Here is an 18,433-nt window from a genome sequence, read left to right on the forward strand (position 1 = left end):
AAGTAATCGTGCTAAGCATAAAACATACCATTGTTAACTAAAATTAACATGGTATCAGAGCCAGGTTAAGACAAAGCCCAAGCAAGAGAGAGAAAAGCAATCAATAAGAAAAGAGTTGTTAAACAAGAATACTGGTCTAGCTTCAATGGTGACTACATCATACTTCAAATCCGAGGATAAGCTCAAGGACAAATCCGACTATCATGCATGGAAGATTACTTTGGATTTGACTTTAGAAGAGAATGATACTATGGACTATGTACATGGACGATTGGTGGAGCCTTCTTCAAATGCATCTGCTGCTGCAAAGATGAAATACAAGAAAGTTGAGGTCAAAGCTAAAAGAATTATCATTGATTCCATTCAAACGCATTTGGTTGCCTGCATTTTTGATTTGGAACATCAAAGGAGATGTATGATAAGCTGGTTGGGATGTTCAAAGTAAACAATGCAAATCAAATCCTCTTTCTCAAGAACAATTTGAAGGACATCAAGATGGATAAAGGGGAGTCTATCAATCCTACTTCATGAGGATTACAGAAATCAAGATGATCTTCTATCTATTCGAGTTGTTGCTAACAAGGAGCTCACTCTCAGTGCTCTTGGACGTCTCACAAGAGCATGGGATGTGTTTAACACCACTATTCTTAACAATGACAAGGTTCCTAGTTTCGATGAATTATTGGCTAGATGCACCCAAGAAGAGACAAGGATGATGGAGGGAGACAAACCTTCAAATGGAAATGAACCTACTGCTTTCTCCTCTCATACAGAGAGGAAAAACAATACTGGTCCAAAGAGACAAGGTCAAGGATTCAAGCAGGGGTTCAAAGTTGGAAGAAAAGGAAGCTACAATTGCAATAGGTTTGGCCACTATGCTAGAGAGTGTCCTCACAGAAGGATACTCCACGAGATGACAACAACAATCACAACAAGTTCAAAGGCAATGGCAATCAAAGGAACAACAGGTTCAACAACAAAGAATAGAGGAATGCTTCTGCTGCTCGATATGGGAATGATCAACCTCCCAAAAGGACAAGAAATTCCAGGTATGAGGAAACTAATGTTGTAGAATTTTTTTTATCTTATTTCCGCCCTCACTACTGCCTCTCCTCCAGGCACTTTGGATCATTGGTTGATTGATAGTTGTGCCTTAAGGCACTTCACTAGGTACAAGGAGGCTCTCTCAAATTTGATTGAAAAGAAGACCTAATTTGGAGATCATACTTGGCGATAATGCCACCTACCCTGTGAAAGTGATAAGGACTGTCGCTCTTCACTTAAATCAAGGTCAAACCCTTCATCTACAAGAAGTATTGTATGTTCCTGATTTGAAGAAGAACTTGGTGTCTATTTCTGCGATGGAAGTTAAAGGCTTCAAGGTAGCATTCATTGATGGAAAGGTATGTATTTGGCAAAGGAACTCTAAAGATGTTTCTACACTTGGATTTAGGGTTGAAGGTCTCTATAAAGTTGAAGGAAGTCCTTTGGGAGCTATGACTTGCGATACTTCTCTTCAATTCGAATTATGGCATCGAAAATTTGCTCACCTTCATTACAAAGTCTTACTTGGGGTAAGGAAGATGGTCACTTGTATGCCCAAGTTCAACACGAACCATGAAGGAGTTTGTCAAGGTTGTGTAGTTGGGAAACTTACAAGGGGACCATCCCCTCAAGTGAAAGTCAAACTACCGACATTCTTCAATTGATTTATTTTGATCTATCTGGTATGTGTTGCCCGTAACATCATTAGGAGGATACTTATACTATGCAATTTTTGTGGATGACTTCTCTAGCAAAATTTGGATCTATTTCTTAAAGAAGGACGAAGTGTTCAAATGGTTCCATTTTCTGTTCTTTCAAAGCTTTGGTGGAGAATCAAATAGGGAAGAAGATCAAAATATTGAGGATCGACAATGGAATTGAATATGAATCAAATGAATTCAATGACTTTTGTAGAGAGGCTGACATTAAGAGGGAAACAACTGTTGTATACACTCCCGAGTAAAATGGTGTTGTTGAAAGGATGAATCAAACAATTATGGAAGCTACTTGTGCCATGCTCCATGATTATGGTCTATGGAAGTTCTTATGGGGAGAAGTTGCCAACACTGCCATATATGTTCAAAATAGGAGCTCGCATCAAGCATTGGACTTGAAGACACCTGAAGAAATTTTCACTGGTAAGAAACCTGATGTTTCTCGTTTTAAAATATTTCGATGTCCCATGTATTTTCATGTGCTCAAAAAGAAAAGAAACAACTTAGAAGCATATGGGAAGAAAGGAATATTTGTGGGCTACAGGGAAACTTCAAAAGCTTATAGAATCTATGTGCCTGGTCAAAGAGAAGTGGAAATAAGCCATGATGTCACTTTCGATGAAGATTCAGCCCTTGGGAAAGCTAGAGATCTCCCTATCCCAAGGAAGGACAATGGTGATGTCGTAGGAAAGTAGGATGAATCTCCGATAGATGAATTGATGCCTGATGTTGAAGGCCCGATGGATCCCATTGATCCACCTTCTGGTGATCCCTCTACCTCAAGGAAAAGACCTTTGTGGCTCATGGATACTCTCGAAGATGCTGAAAGACATATTGCTCCAAGAGGGACAGTTCGTGAAAGTAAGAAGCTGAACAGGTACCAAGGGTACTTAGCTGCTATGAGTAATATTGTTCAATCTTAGCCATGTACGTTCGAAGAAGCCGTGAAACATCAAGTATGGAAGGATGCGATGAATGAGGAGTACAAATCAATGATGAAGACTGATGTATGGGATGTGGTTCCTAGACCCAAGGACAAGTCTGTGATGACCTCGAAATGGATTTACAAAACAAACATGGAGCTGATGGGAGTGCTGAAAAATACAAGCTAGGTTCGTTGCTCGAGGCTTCTCTCAAAAGGAAGGAGTGGACTGTAACGAGATATTTGTACAGTTGGCCCGATTTACCACTATTCGATTTATTATTTCTCTTACTGCCTCTCAAAGATGGAGCCTACACCAAATGGATGTGAAGACTACTTTCTTGCATGGTTTGCTTAAGGAGGAAGTCTACATAGAACAACTCGAGGGGTTTGAAGTACAAGATTGAAGGACACACATGTGCAGGTTGAAGAAAGCCCTCTATGGGTTTAAGGAAGCCCCCATGGCTTGGTATGAGAGGATTGATAGCTATCTTATGAAGTTGGGATTTACAAGGAGCAAAGCTGATTGTAACCTATATTTCAAGGTTGAAAATGACATGCCTCTCATTCTGGGCCTTTATGTAGATGATTTCTTTTTGATTGGTGCAGACCCTCTCATTTATCAATGCAATAGGGAGTTGGCTTCCGAGTTCGAGATGAAGGACTTAGGTTTAATGCACTACTTCCTAGGCTTGGAGGGTTGGCAAAAGGTAGGTGAGATTTTCCTTTCTCAAGGAAAATACATTGTGAAGCTGCTCGAGAGATGTGGGATGGTGGATTGCAAGTCTATATCTACTCCAATAGAACTCAACGTCAAGAAGCTATGTGGAAGTGCTATTGGGCCTGAATTGGCAAATCCTTTCGAATATGGACAACTTGTGGGGGCCCTGATGTTCTTCGTAAAGGCCTTGATGTTCTTTGTAAACTCCTGTCTTGACATATGCTTTGTTGTGAATACATTCAGTCAATTTATGGTCGAGCCTCATCACATACATTGGATTGCTCCTAAGAAACTCTTGAGATATCTTTGTGGCACAATCAACTATGGACTGAGATACATTGCCAGGAATTTGAGGCTACATGGATATACTGATGCGACTGGACTAGCAGTATGGTGGATTGTAAAAGCATGTCTGGATGTTGCTTCTCGTTGGGGTCCGCTTCAATATCTTGGATGAGTAGGAAGCAAAAATCGGTTGCTTTAAGCATCGCCAAGGCCGAATACATTGCAACTAGTATGGCTTGTTGTGAAGCTGTTTGGTTGAGGAAGCTCTTTAGTGAGCTATTTGAGCATGTGCTGGATACCACCATGATCTACTGCGACAACCAAAGTGGGATTCGCCTTTCAGAGAATCCCGTGTTCCACGACTGCTCTAAGCACATCGATATCAAGTACCACTTTATCTGGGATATGGTACAACGGGGAGCAATAAGGCTCCTACATATCAACACTGATGAGTAGGTGACAAACATCCTCACGAAGCCCTTAGGGAAGCTCAAATTCTTAGCCTTTTGAGAGAGACTTGGAGTCGTGGAATGACCCTCCTATGAGGGTCCCGCTTGAGTTGGGCACTGAGCTTTGGGAGCTCCTGGGGGCTTGGGGTAATTCTTGGAGCTATGAGCGACCATAGGGTGAGTGGTTCACCTTCCCCTTTTGATGCGCTGTGTACAAGGTGAGTGGTTCACCTTCCCCTGTGATACCCCATGATGGTAGGCATGTGTGTAGGGTGAGTGCTTCACCTTCCCCTACGATTACATACACATGTAAGTAGGGTGAGTGGTTCACCTTCCCCTACGATTGACATATTAGCAGGGTGAGTGCTTCACCTTCTCCTATGGCATATGAGCAGGATGAGTGGTTCACCTTCTCTTGTTGATTCCCCAACATACATCCTGCCTATGTAGTTTAGAACTCATGGGAAGTACTTCTCATCTAGCCAATGAGTTGGGAAAAGTGGATAGGGACCATAACACTAGCGATGGACACATCGTGTACTGCCGTACTCCCTATGTCTAGGATGCATGGTGTTCAACAACTTGATCTGGAATCAATTGAGGTTCTACCTCCGGACTGAATTTTGTCAGTGGAGAGTGGTAAGGTCTCGTGACTCACTCTCGATCTATTCTTCTTCATTATTACATCATGGTTCAACAGAGTAGAGATGAGATGACAAAGATGATACATGACAACAGGATGGCATGATGATCGATGACAACAGATGGATTGGCATGTGGAATTCTCCCTAGTTGAGAGGGAGTGTCAAAATTGGCAACTAGGGCCAATTCCACCTTCGGACAGCTCATTTGATGGAGATGATGATTGCATTAAATTCCTCTTTTCGAGAGGACCAAAATTGATATAAAGATCATCTCTTTTGGACAAGCGGAAGTGTGATTTTGAATTTATCCCCACACATGTGCAAATTGTTCAGGTCGGCCACATCAACGTGTAGGCTTAAGAAGCCCAATGTATGTGTCTCTTCACCCACAATGAATTTTATAAATACAAGTGACCTCGCACCTCATTTGGCATCATCATCACTCACACATACCTCTCTCTCCTCTCGTTGGTTCGTACAACTATTGGGCAGCTTCTCTCTCTAACACGTGTAGCAAGAAGGACAAGTTTTCTGGGCTGAGTTGCAGGACTGAAAATTACAGGTAGCAGACCAAGTTTGACCAGCGTTGACCAAGGGTTTGCTGACCAAATTGGACTGCGATTTTTGGAGGATTTTTCTGCCTCTTTAGGTTGCATTTCTGGGACATAAATAGAGGGAATCAGGGCAGTTTGACAAGTGCTGACTTCAGGGTTGACTGCAATTTGACTGCAGAAAATTACAACAATTTTCTCTCTCCTTTGACCGAGTTTGACCGCATTGTTTTGGGCTGACTTTGACGTCCTGATCTGGGTGAGTTTGACTAGGGAAGAATGAGTTGTTTTGAGGATGATTTATTTCTGATTTGACCAATGTTGACTTTCTAGTTAGCGCTGAAGTTTGACTGCAGAAATTGACAGGACTATTTTGACTTTGAATTGGGCAAGTCATTTTGAATTTTGTACTCTCTCTTTGTGGTGAACTTTTGATATAATAATAAGAAGAATTGATCAAAGAGTTTCCCCACATTGGGGTTTTTCCCTGGCATCCGCCAAATTTGGTGTCCTCTTGTCCTGGCTTGTCTTCTGCATTTTGTTTCATGTTCTATTTATTTTTACTATCAATGTGATTAATGGTTAATGTGATTCCTATTGGGCTGCATAAGAAACATTGAAGTAATTGTGCTGAGCATAGAACATACCATTGTTAACTAAAATTAACAACTATCAATAGTCTTCTTCATTTCCTTCTTTCGTTGCATAAGCTCCTTTGTACTCTGCTTTCTTTGCTGCAAACAACTGCAATATCCCTTGTCCTTGCAATACATTAACCAAACTTTGGGTGTCGGGCTCTACCGACCATGCACCCATTACATTTAATGACTTCAATATACTTTTGATTTGACTTATGATTCAACTTTACAACTTTTACATCGAGAGACTTTTAATTCTAAGGACTTCTGACCATTTCTACTTGACTTGACAAACTCACTTAACTCATTTATTTCATAAACTCTCCTCTTTACTTTATCGGAAATTTTCTCAAATGAAAACATTTAATTTGAATCTGGCCTTGACACAACTTACTAGACTCTTCATTACATGTAGACCTTTACTTCAAACCTTGATACTAGTACATTAATTATCCCACTTCATAAATGAATATTCCACTTCAAAGCTAATTCTCTCATTTGAACACAACATTGACTTAGTCTTTGAAAAATTCCAAGTCACTTCTTTGTTCCTTATAGATGTGGGCACCTTTGAGCATGAATTTAATTTGACCCAAACAACCATCCATTTGGCTTTAACACTCTCACCACCACTAGGTTTCTCTCATCCAACTAACATGAGCTTCTTGCTTTAAGCTTTTGACATTTTCTTATGAAAGAACTCCAATACATTTTGGAATAAAGAAAAAAATTTAAGAGAGTAAGCTTTTGACATTTCCTTATGAAAGAACTCCATTACATTTTGGAATAAAGAAAAAATTTAAGAGGTTACTTCCTCATTTTTTTAAAATGTGCATTCCTCTTTAGAGTTTCACATCCATTATTTTAATGTTTATCATTTTACTTTTATGGCTCGTAATAACCTCATACATTTTCACTCTCTTTTTACACTTATTAAGACTTCTCATGAGAATAATAAAAGACTATATAATTTTTATGTTTAGGAACCAAAATAAAATCTCACGCATTTTTTTATAAGTTCATTTCTTGGAATGTGACCATTTGACTTGTGTCTCTCTCTATCTCAATTAGCGCAACTTTTCTATGGAATAGGCTCCAGCTCCACGCTGATAATATTTCCAGGCTCCATGTTCATTGTTAACACATGCTCCTCGCCGTGCAAGACAACTCTAGATTGTTTCCACACGAATTAAGGGTTGCAATCTTTTTATACTACAAGAATTGTGAACAACTTGTTTTTGAAATTGACTGTTGCTTCCAGCACACAAATGACACTTGAGCTCGCCGTCACAGCTATTTACAATGTACATAGGTCTTCTTTACATGGTTTCGATCCACAATGCAGAGGACGGTGATATCACTTGAACAGTTTGGTACTTGCTTTGTTATTCGAGGGGGAAGGGGCTGGAAAGATCCTTCAAACTTTGCAATATCCCTTCTTAGATCTGTAAAATTTAGTGGTTGAATCAAAACACTGTCACCCTTCCACATGCATTTGATTGTCATCAATCCCAAAACTAACCAGAGAACACACCAATGTTCATGAATCTTTAACAGGTAGCAAGGATCCGTGCACTGACATCATTCGTTCCACTGGTAACAAGCCGAGTTCTCCCCTGATCAACACCCCTTCAAGCTTTGCTTTTGTGATTGGGGTTCTATCTAGCTTGTTCTATGCAGCCCCTATGCTTCACTAGATATGGTGGCCCTCAACTTTAGGCAGCTCCACACCTTTTTATTTTCGCAAATGTTAGCTCTTTCTCGATCTTGCAACACAGTCTCTACACAACTCTTCCATGGTGCTATACGCAGTCTTCCACTCAATGCAGGCTCAACGTAAATGGCCAATTACAAGGCTCGATATGGATTTTAATGCAGATCTCTGCAATTCTGCTGACTCCTCAAGCATTCCAATTCATAGCTCCAACGTCCATACACATTGGTTTAACGCACATAGGATTATAATAACAATAATATTCAGTGCTCCACGATTTCACGGCTGCTTGCACGCTGGTTTTCTTTACACAGTCCAATGCACGTCTGTCTCCAATGTGGCTTCACATGTTCCAATGCGCGTCTTTCTCCAATGTGGCTTCACATGGTCCAACGCTTTATACAACAATTTAATACTCTTACTAGTCAGTGCTTCCTTCACCAATCTCACAGGTTCCATGCTCACTCCACAGCTGCAAAACCACACAACATTCAATTATGCTCCACACCCACACTTTGCATGCTCTTTTAAGTTTTACTTGACAAACTCGTTCAACACCTAGTTTAAGCTTGGTCACGAACTTCACACTGCTCACTCATCCTTGCTCTCATACCAAAATGATGGCGCAGACCATAGGGCCTGCACTACAAACACAGAAAAATGCACACAGCTAATGCACTCCAAAAATCAAATCAATTCATTAAAGAATAAAATATTTACAAGAGAACTATTGGCCTAATATTTGGCCACTCATTCCTTACTCTCCTTCACTTGCATGTCTCATGGGCTCACCTAGATTTATACAAGTGGACCTGAACCCAAAGTAGGTTCTAGATCCTGAACAAACTCTCACAATATCTCTCATGATCCATAAAAACTCTCGTGTAATCCCTTATATCTAGATGAGATCTAACTAACCCTCGAAGCTCTCAACTCTTCCAAAATACTCTTGAACTTTCTCCTAATTACAATAATTCTCATTTTCTCTTAAAACATAGGAAAAATACATTAAATAATTAAATCATATCTTAGGAAACTAACTCGTTTAGTAAACATGATACCCTAGGTTAGATGTTCCTGCAGCAAACTTATTGTACCCGATTGTCCGAGGGTTTTTTTGAACTTTCCTTATTTGTGGTGAAGGGAACATTGATGACTACTGGTGGCTTTTGGAACTTGGTCTGGCTGCTTCCATTGCAGTTCAGCTGTTTGATTTTGTTACGTTTCTGTAAGATGTTCTACTTCTTTTTTCAAGGCTTTTCTCTACTGGTAACCTGTAATCCATTTTTCTAGCTTTCTCTTGGGAATGAGTCCATTTTTTGTATTTAGAATTCCTTTGTTAATTTAGGAGCCAAGCTAGGCGGACTTTTTCTTCTTCCTCATGTTAACCTTTGAAATCCTCCCCATCTATTGCCTGAGAAATTAATGGGCTGATCTTTACGGACTTCATTTGAGACAACCTTTAGGTTGACGTGCCATAAAATGTTCTAAATTGTTGGCAAAAGTGAAGGTGGTGTTCTCGTTGTTTAGTAATTGGGTCTAGTGGGAGGTATTAATATCAAGGACAATGCTATTTGGTAGACCTTTGTTGAGATTGATTTAAGTGCGTAGTCCAGCCTAAGTAACATTTTCTTTGCCTTATTGTGTTGTTTGAGCTATTGTATTTTTCTAAAGGTTTTCCAAACTTTTGTTATACTTCCTCATTCCAAAAGTAGAGGAGAAGATTTAGAAGCATTACTCAGATTGGAGTAATGGTAACATGCATGGTTGCTAGGTAGAAACCATGGAACTAGGGTTACGTGAAGAGGGTGACCTTCCCCAATACCACACCCACCAGTCAGATTTGATCTGTTTCATTTTGGTTTACCAAATGATCTCTACCTGTTGCTTGGAAGCAGTTCTCCTTCATCTTGATGCGCTTCAGCAGGTTCAGAACTGCCTTGTATTCTGTTAAGCAGTGTGAATGACACACCACGGCTTTTAGTAGGCAGCTGTGTTATCAAGGCATGTAACATGTTATCTATAGCAGTTGGTTTTTGGAGCTGTTTTTCAGTTTAGACTCTAGAGAAGAACATGCTTTTCTATATTTAGAAAGTGTGTTTCCTGTCTTAGTTTTGGCACAGTTCAAGCACATGGCCTAGAGTCAATTCCAGATTTAGCCTAGGTGCCCCCCTCCAGGAAGTTTGGGCGCAATAGTCTAGGCAGGTATTGAGTTAGGGTTCCATCTCTAGTTTAGGTACACCACTGGGATGGGGTATTTTTGTAAACTGTAGCCTTTTCTCAGTATGTAAAAGAAAGGCAGGGTAGGAGTGTGAAAAAAATACAGATTTGAGCTGTTGTTTTGTAATACATCTTTTGAGGAACAGATGTTGATGTGAAATTGAGTTGAGGTGAATCTGGTTACTGTCATATTTTCCAGTTTACTGTTTTATGCAGATTTAAGTAAATACAGTTTTCGATTTTGAATTTCCAAAAGCATGGAGTGCCTGGACTATGCACTTGTGAATTCACAGTCCAGATTTTGAGTCCATACAATCTGCAATTTTGAGAGCTCTTATGTAATATCACTCCTTTGAAAACACTTAATTTTTCATCCTAAATTTCTGAGTTTGTGCCATAGTTTCAGTGAAGCATTTCGTCAAACAGTTTGACTGTGTACTGCTGTAGGTGTTTTCTTACAATTCCAACTCAGAAAATACACGCAATAAATGACATGTACCCAAAATGAAGCTACCAAAAATTTCAAATTGATATATTTCAGGCACAGAGATTTTCATAGGACTGATATATGTAATTTCTGTCATAGAAAGAGAGCAAATAGATGGCTTCCTCTTTGTATTTACTATGCAAATAGAATGGAGACAATTAGAGCAGAGGAACCCGGGTACAATAGATGATTCGGTGTAGTTTTCAGTTCTTCAATGACATATAAGTTCAGAATTTGCTCCTCTCTGTACAGCACCTCAAAACGTCCCACCAGCAATCAATATAAAGGTACCAGCAGTTGTTATAGACACCATAAGGTGGTCGTAGCTCCTTCCAGCTCACCAATAATGGCTCAGACTCCATGCAGTCAGCAACATGAGCCTCTCCAAGATGATATACAGCATCATGCAATGGGGATAGTGGCAGCCTTTGAATTGCAGTTAACTCGTTCCACCTTAACTGTGACTCGCCCAGAAATTATGCAGCTCTCGTCCAGCATTACCAGTGAGGGATTTCGACCCTATTTCTCATTGGAATCATGCCCAGCAATTAAAACTTCTCCCCGTATGTACATTCAACCTCCCACAGTCACAAATTTCTCAAGATATGGCCCTCTGCAGAGAAGACACATTCAGCAATCGAAGGAAGTGGCCACTACCCGAGTTAAATGAGTGATGTGATTTCCAGAACTCGCCCCAGCACCTTGAAATACGTTCAACCACCAGAAAGGTTAACCCGACTCCCTTGCTTGGTGCCTCCACGCAGTGATGGACCCAGCCCTTAAAATTTGTGGGAATCGTGCTGCATATTCTGACCTGTAGATTCAGTCACGCAAGCGTCTGCCATTCTAATTCTTTAAAGAGATCTGAACTGGCCCCACCATAAAATATGCAGCTTGCTCAATAATTCGTGGGTCCCATGAAGCTGGAGTATTTACTGATATTAATTTGCCTTGGACTCTTCATTCTCCATGAAGCCTTCAGTTTGTCATAGGAAATAGGAAAATGCAGTATAAGAATATAAAACAATTGATAAGCTTGAGTACCTCAATACTTCTCAGAAAATTCGTTCTCCATTGAAGCTCTACGGTGAAATCTGAGTGACTTCACTCTCAGACTAGGGGGTCTCGTTGCAACACCGAAGTCTGCTATGGCAGCTAGTGCTCCAAAGCCCTCAGCTTCCTCTTCCAACTCTCTCCAAGAATTCTCTCTTCAAACTCACACAATGTACGAATGCAGTGTGCCTCCCCAATTCCCCTTTTTAATGAGTTTGGGATGGACTTTTCATCTTCACCTTCCCTTTTGTCTTTTCCTCTTCACCTTCCTTTTTGTTTTTCTCTCTTTACTATTATTATTTTTTTATTAAATTCACTTTTAGAAAGTCACTTTATGATACTTTCACTTGATAAAGTTAAAGTGACACTCCACTTGCGTAGGAAATAGCGTCCTTTCCCTTCTTTAATAAAGTCTCCTTAGGCAAATTTAAGTCCCCTTATTAATTATTTCCCCGATGTAGCCTACAGGAACCACTCTAGGCTAGCGGGCTCCATCATAAGCTTCCTGTTGGGACGGGGACATTACATCTTAAAGTTTGCAGATTCATAGATCTAGAGTTTTGTTTGTCGTAAGTGCAGATTTATGTACAGTGCAGTAAAATTTAACAGTTTCCCGAGTCTATATGCACCATATTTATGTAATTTTTTTTTTTCTGCATTGTTTTATATTGCTGAGTAGGAGTTTAGTATGTGTATGGTAACTATGGTCTGGATCCTTGCAGGTCACAAGTCACAGTGTCTGTATCAAGTTTCCATTGATTTAAATGTAACATCCTTTCTTTCGGTTTTATTCATATCTCACATGTTCTAGTTGAATAGTTACTTGAACTTTTCATTATATATAATATATTTTATAATTCAGAAGAAATTGGTTCCCAGATTTTATGAGTTTCACAATCACTTTTTATTCTTGTATTCATCCCAACTTCTATCAAAACATATGCAACAGACATGAATTTTAGAGTAAATACAAAATGTGTATATATTTAATGCATCCTATTTTTGCGTGAATACATAGAGTAAATATTAATGAATACATGAACACGGTAAAGTCACACTTATATTCTTAACACGAGTAGCTATTTAATGAGTTTACCATTAGTAGATGAGTTCATATAACTTGTTACCTTTGATGCTCTGTTCATTTTTTTTTTTTAATTTAATTTTATTTGTTTACAGCATTTGAGGACCTTGAAAGTTCAGAATCTGTTGGTTCAGGAAAGAGGGCTTTGGTGAACTACACAAAGGCAGGTACTATTTTTCACTAGTCTGGATCCTGTGGTTGAGAAAACCATCTTTTGAGCTAGGTTGATTACTTGATAGACAAGTCAAGACATGCTATATATCAAGATTGAGGAGTCGTCAAGGAAGCATTTGAGAAGATTTATGTTAATCTAAGATCTCTTGAGGTGCTTTGTGGACCCTCCTGTAATGAAGAGGAAGTGGAACAGGGATTATTATGTGTGTTGTTTATGGCCTAGTGGAAGCAATGCCAGGATGAAATCCGTCTTTCTATCATTAACTTGTATTGGCCATTCTCGTACAGGCACTATTGCTGCCTACCTGAAGATGTCTCAAGTGGATGCTATATACCTTCCCATTCCAATAAATTTTATCTTTATTGGGTTTGAGGGAAAGGGCAATCAAGGTAATGTTTTCATCACATGTTATGAACACTCACAGTCTATTGAACATTCTGTATAAATATGCTACTGATTCTGTCATTACAGTATCAAGCACTATGATATTTTGATTCCCTGTAAAAATCACATTTTTAAGTTGTACCTTTCTTTTCTCACATTCCGGCTTCTAAGTTGATCTATCTAAAAATTAGAATTATTTGTTGAGGTAACATTGTTTTAGAGATGAGGTTGTTTGCACTCACCAGGGTTTTACAATTACCTATGTAGAGAATGTTGATGTTCAGCAGTGAAAACTTAGCCATGTTTTAATAAAACATAGCTGCAAATAATGTATATGAAAGCTCCGTAATAGGACTGAGAGTTGATCCAGAAGTAAATACTGTAAAGTGATGAAATCTATAATCTCAGAGATTATACTCTATTATGTCCAGAAGTTGAAACAAACAAGCTTGGCTGTCTTATCTGATCTGGTGTTTGTTATGCAAATTCTGCCAGAGTTCAAACTTGGATCAGAAGAACTGGAAAGATGGTTTACTAAAATAGATCATGTTTTTGAGCATACACGAGTTCCACAGCTGGGAGAATCTCTGACACCATTTTACAGGGTTAGAGCTGATGGGGTGCAGCGCCATCATCTTCCTCTTATAAGTTCTATAAATTACAAGTTATGATTCTAGCTTCCAGCTTCTTTAAGTTTGTTTTCTCTCTCTTTTAAAATTTTCAATTCCTTAATGACATGAAATTGGGAACTGATTTTCTTTGTAAAATGGCCTGAGGCGTTTTAAGTGGAATCATGCAGCATGGCTAACACTTTTATTGGTTTTGATTGATCATTCAGAATAAATTGTTCTGAACTTGGTGTGGTATTTTTCAGTTTCTCTGTACATGCCATAGAAATGGGTGAAAAAGTGACAGAGGTTTTTGAGCGTGCAATCAAGGTTTTGGCACGCAGGGATGATGTATCAGATACCAGGTATAGATAGTATCTGTTTTGGATTAGAATTAGAGCTTTCATTGATAAATCATAAATTTGATGACAAATAGCTAAACAAAAATCACTATTTACTTGAAATGATTTTGAGATATATCTGTCTCTGGTATTGTTTGCTTAATGTGCAGGTCTGATGGTGAGCAGGTTTGGCAGGTCAATATAGATGAGATGGAATATTTCTTCACCAGTCTTATTGAGTACCTTCAAATAGATAAAGCATACAATATCTTCATTCTTAACCCCAAGCGTGATTCCAATCGACACACCTATGGCTATCGGTATTATTTGAATGTAGATTTTATGTTATCTTTGTACGATCATGATGGGAAAAATGATCACTTCTGATATTTTTCTAGACAGTAATGATTGTTTCTGTTATTAAAACTTAAATAGAAAATGACTACAGTTGTCAATCTAATGTTCTAAGGAAAATTTTTTGTTGCTTATGCAGGAGAGGTTTGTCTGAAACAGAAATAAACTTCATCAAGGAGGTATAGTTATTTGTCAATTTCTTTAATGCTTCAGAAATTATTTATTTCATCCAGTAATTAATTTACATCAGAAATTGATTGCTTTCATGTATTTTGTGATGGAAACAATTTTTCTTCATGTGTATCTTGATGTGCTTTGTTTAAATCCTTAGCTTGCCAAATGAATATTCAATACTCTTTCCCCCGAACTCCTGTAGAAAATTTGGATGCGTTGAAGCTGTAGTCTAGGTAGAGGTGGGCCAAATAGTTTTATTTTTTATTCTTCTCCTTATTTCTTACAGGTCTTGTACTACAGAACTTACTGTTGACTGGCATTTTCAGATTGTCAATCTAGTCTGTAGAGTGGATCTAGTTTTGAAATGTTAAGACTTCTTGCTGGGAACGCACTTTAGTAACTTTCTGTATAATGATGCTTTTGAATGGTTGAGGTTTTATCTTGAAGATTCAGCATCATTGGGTTTCAAATATTTGGAATGTCAATAAACAGAGACGATGACATAACAGTTGGGACATTATAATCTAGAGCTTGTAACCCTCTACCTTGTACATACCATATCAATTTGACATAAGAGATTATATTCTGTTTGAATTAAATCATCAGAGGTTTTAGTCTCGTAAATTAGATATAATGGAAATTAAATTTAAAGTCAACCTATTGTTGCATTTTTTGTTGGTAAATGACCCTTTGTTATTGAAGTGGGCTCACCTTTCGCTAGGATGCTGTGCCTGAAGGGTATCTATTCTGTCAAAATTGTTGAAGAATCTAGGGCAATTAGGTTAATAAGATTCTTCTCACAATGATAACTATTTGTGAGGTACCTTTTACTTTTTCTTGTTAGCACAATCTTCTCTTGTTATTATTAGAGTGTGTTTTCTTACTTCAACAAATAGTTACCAAAACAAAAGAGACAAGAACACAAGATGTTGGCTTTTTGCCAGGGCCAAAATCTCTCTCTTTGAGAGGAAAACCCGCGCAAATTTTTCTTATAGAGATTCAAATTGACGGATACCAAAACCATGACCCTTGACTTGTTTAGGCACTCCAAGACCAAGACACCAATCCTCTTTTTCGTCATTGCTGAGATCATCATCACTGCTACTGAAGTCATCACTGCTGCAACACTAAGGCCATCCCTACTGCATAACCGAGATCATTTCTACAGCACCATTGTTGCACCTTCACCGAGATCTTCACCATACCAACAAGATTTCTATACTGAGATAAATATGTATATATATGAGAGCTGCACCTAGATTCACCGAGATCATAACTATGTCTCCATCAAGATCATGATTGTATCTATACCAAGACCATGATTACATCTATGTCGAGATTATGACATCTAGAATGTATGATGAGACAAAGTGTGTTACTGTGGGATCATCAAGATCGTCCTTATCACAAATATGCCGAGACTGCAAGGAGACAGGTCTGAGGCCTTTTCTGTGGTATCCGAGGCTGCTTCTGTGATCACTGTATTGGTAGGCTGACACTGTGATGACTGAGACTGTAAGGAGGCCGAGACTTCATCTTTGTGGTACCCATCCGAAAAACATAGAGATGCTTGTCTGAAATCTCTGCCTTCTGTGGTGACCCGAGCCACATATAAATAGTGCTTTGCCTCTACACTTGAGCCGACATGTCATGCGGAATGGTTGTGTCTCCATAGGTGAGTCGACAAGACTTGCTTTGTTATTGTTTAGAGGCCGACTTCTTCTAGAGGGATTGTGCTTGTCTTTGGAGGGTTTCTAGACATTTCTATAGACTTGTATACGCTAAACATAGGCTCAAGAAGAGCTCTTTATACATGACATTAATTCTAGACTCTAAATGACATTCTAAAATCACTTGCTCATGAAACCCATGAAGCAAGTTTACAATAATAATTTTGTTCTCTCTATTACATGCCATTATGAAGATCGAACCTAGTTGCACTTTCTTCAACAAAAATCACCTTGGACTTGCAACTGGGCTTGTCTGTTTCATATGCAATACCTAGGACAAACTGCCTAGGTTTAGTTATCCATGAGATATGATATGATAGGATCTATTGGCTGGATTAACTTGAAGCATGTTGTTTAGGGGGATTAACCCACTGTTTTAAGAAACGGTCGAGCCAATGCCTGGCCGGGTGGGCTCAGTGGCCGAAACGGTTCGGCTGGCCGGGTTGTTACTGAGCCGGTCACTGACTCGGTAACAAGCTGACTGGCTTCGTTGAGCCCGAGTTAACTCGGCCGACTCGGTCACCGTGGTTAAAATATGGCTTGCAGATTTTTTTTTGGGGGAAAGAAAGGACCACACAACTAATTCTAATTTGGCTTAAGGTTATTTTGAGGTCCATTGACCTCTCCCAACCCTATAAAACCACCCAACTCCTCTCATTTCCTCACAACTATCTCATTGCATTTGTGTGAGAATTTGTGAGGAGTTTGTGAAGAGTTGTGGAGTTTGTTTTTGGAGCAGCAGTGAGGAGTCTTGGGCAAGCATTGGAGCAGTAGTGAGGAGCTTCTTGGGCGGCCATTGAAGCAAGATTGAGGAGTTGGTTTGTTGGAGCAGCATTGAGGAGGCGGTTTGTGCCTAGAGGTATTTATTTTTCTCTTTAAAATCTATTTTTGCTTTTTTTTTGTGCAAATCTAGAAATTGAAAAGTGTGTTTTTTGTAAAAGAAATGAACATTGAAGCAATGCTATTTTTTTTTGTTTTCATTTTCATATTTTTTCCTTTCATTTCCAAGTCAAAAAATGGTTCCTAGAGTTAAAGATGCTGCTTGGGCATATGATGAACTGGTTGATAATCAAATGCATTGCAAATTTTGCCATAGAAAAATTAAGGAGGGTCCTGGGGGCATTCATGGCTGAAATATCACTTGGCAGGTATTAGAGGCCAAATTACTCCATATGAATCACCACAAATTGGAGAGATTAGGAAGGAGTTGTTAAATAGCTTTGAGAAGTTTCAACAAGAAAAAGCTAGGCAAAAAGAAATAGAGGTTGAAATTGGGAGGAAGAGGAGTATACAACAAATGATGGCTACCAACCCCCATTTTGATTTTGAAGGCTCTTATTCTATCCTTTGTACTAATGCATCCAACCCCTTCCGCTATGTTCCTCCCTCTATGGGGTCAATGCAAGAAAAAAGGGGTAAGGATAAAATGAAAAAGAAGGGTGATATGAATATCAAAAGTTATTTCACTGTCACACCCACCTCTCCATCAGATGCACATGGCCCTCAAACTAGTAGAACTTTGCAGCCCACTTTAGATGACCATTAGAAGAAAGAATTGAGGGAGACTGCTTGTGATTACATATCTAGATGGTGGTATCATGCTGATATCCCCTTCATTGCTTTCCATTCACCATATTACGAGCCTATGTTTGATGCCATATTTGCTGCTAGAAAGGGCTTCAAAGGCCCTACTATGCATGAGTTAAGGGGGTCTCGTTTGCAAAAAGAAATTTCCTCCATTGATGAGTATTTGAAAGATTTCAAATGGTTAGAAACAGGGTGTACCATCATGTCAGATGGATGGACTGATCAAAGGAACTGTACCATCATAAAATTTCTTATCTTTTACCCACAGGGAACCATGTTTCTAAAATCAGTAGATGCATCTGACAGGGTGAAAGATGGACAATTGTTGTTTAAGCTATTGGATGAGGTTGTTGAGAAGGTGGGGGTGGCTAATTTTGTTTAAGTCATCACAAATAATGCCTCTAACTATGTTCTTGCTGGTAAATTGTTAGAGGAAAAACACAAAACCATCTTTTGGAACCCATGTGCTGCACATTGAATAGACCTCTTGCTTGAGGATATTGGCAAATTAGATTGGGTCAAGAACACTATAGATCATGCCAAAAGCATAAC

At 39.0% G+C, this 18,433-nt stretch overlaps 1 protein-coding gene across 1 annotated transcript in view; it reads left to right on the forward strand.

Moving 5' to 3' along the window:
• Nucleotides 1-18,433, forward strand: part of LOC149168400 (uncharacterized) — a 362,722-nt gene that overhangs the window by 26,867 nt on the left and 317,422 nt on the right. Inside the window, exons 4-9 of the mRNA XM_089428261.1 lie at nt 12,624-12,695; nt 12,991-13,092; nt 13,583-13,751; nt 13,962-14,060; nt 14,207-14,356; nt 14,530-14,569. Coding sequence (XP_089284387.1) covers nt 12,624-12,695; nt 12,991-13,092; nt 13,583-13,751; nt 13,962-14,060; nt 14,207-14,356; nt 14,530-14,569 — 632 coding nt within the window. The remainder of the gene's footprint in view (nt 1-12,623; nt 12,696-12,990; nt 13,093-13,582; nt 13,752-13,961; nt 14,061-14,206; nt 14,357-14,529; nt 14,570-18,433) is intronic.

The sequence above is a fragment of the Pinus tabuliformis genome, chromosome 4_2, assembly GCF_031772625.1.
Source record: "Pinus tabuliformis cultivar Carrire ecotype Pingquan chromosome 4_2, CPIR1, whole genome shotgun sequence".
NCBI lineage: Eukaryota > Viridiplantae > Streptophyta > Pinopsida > Pinales > Pinaceae > Pinus > Pinus tabuliformis.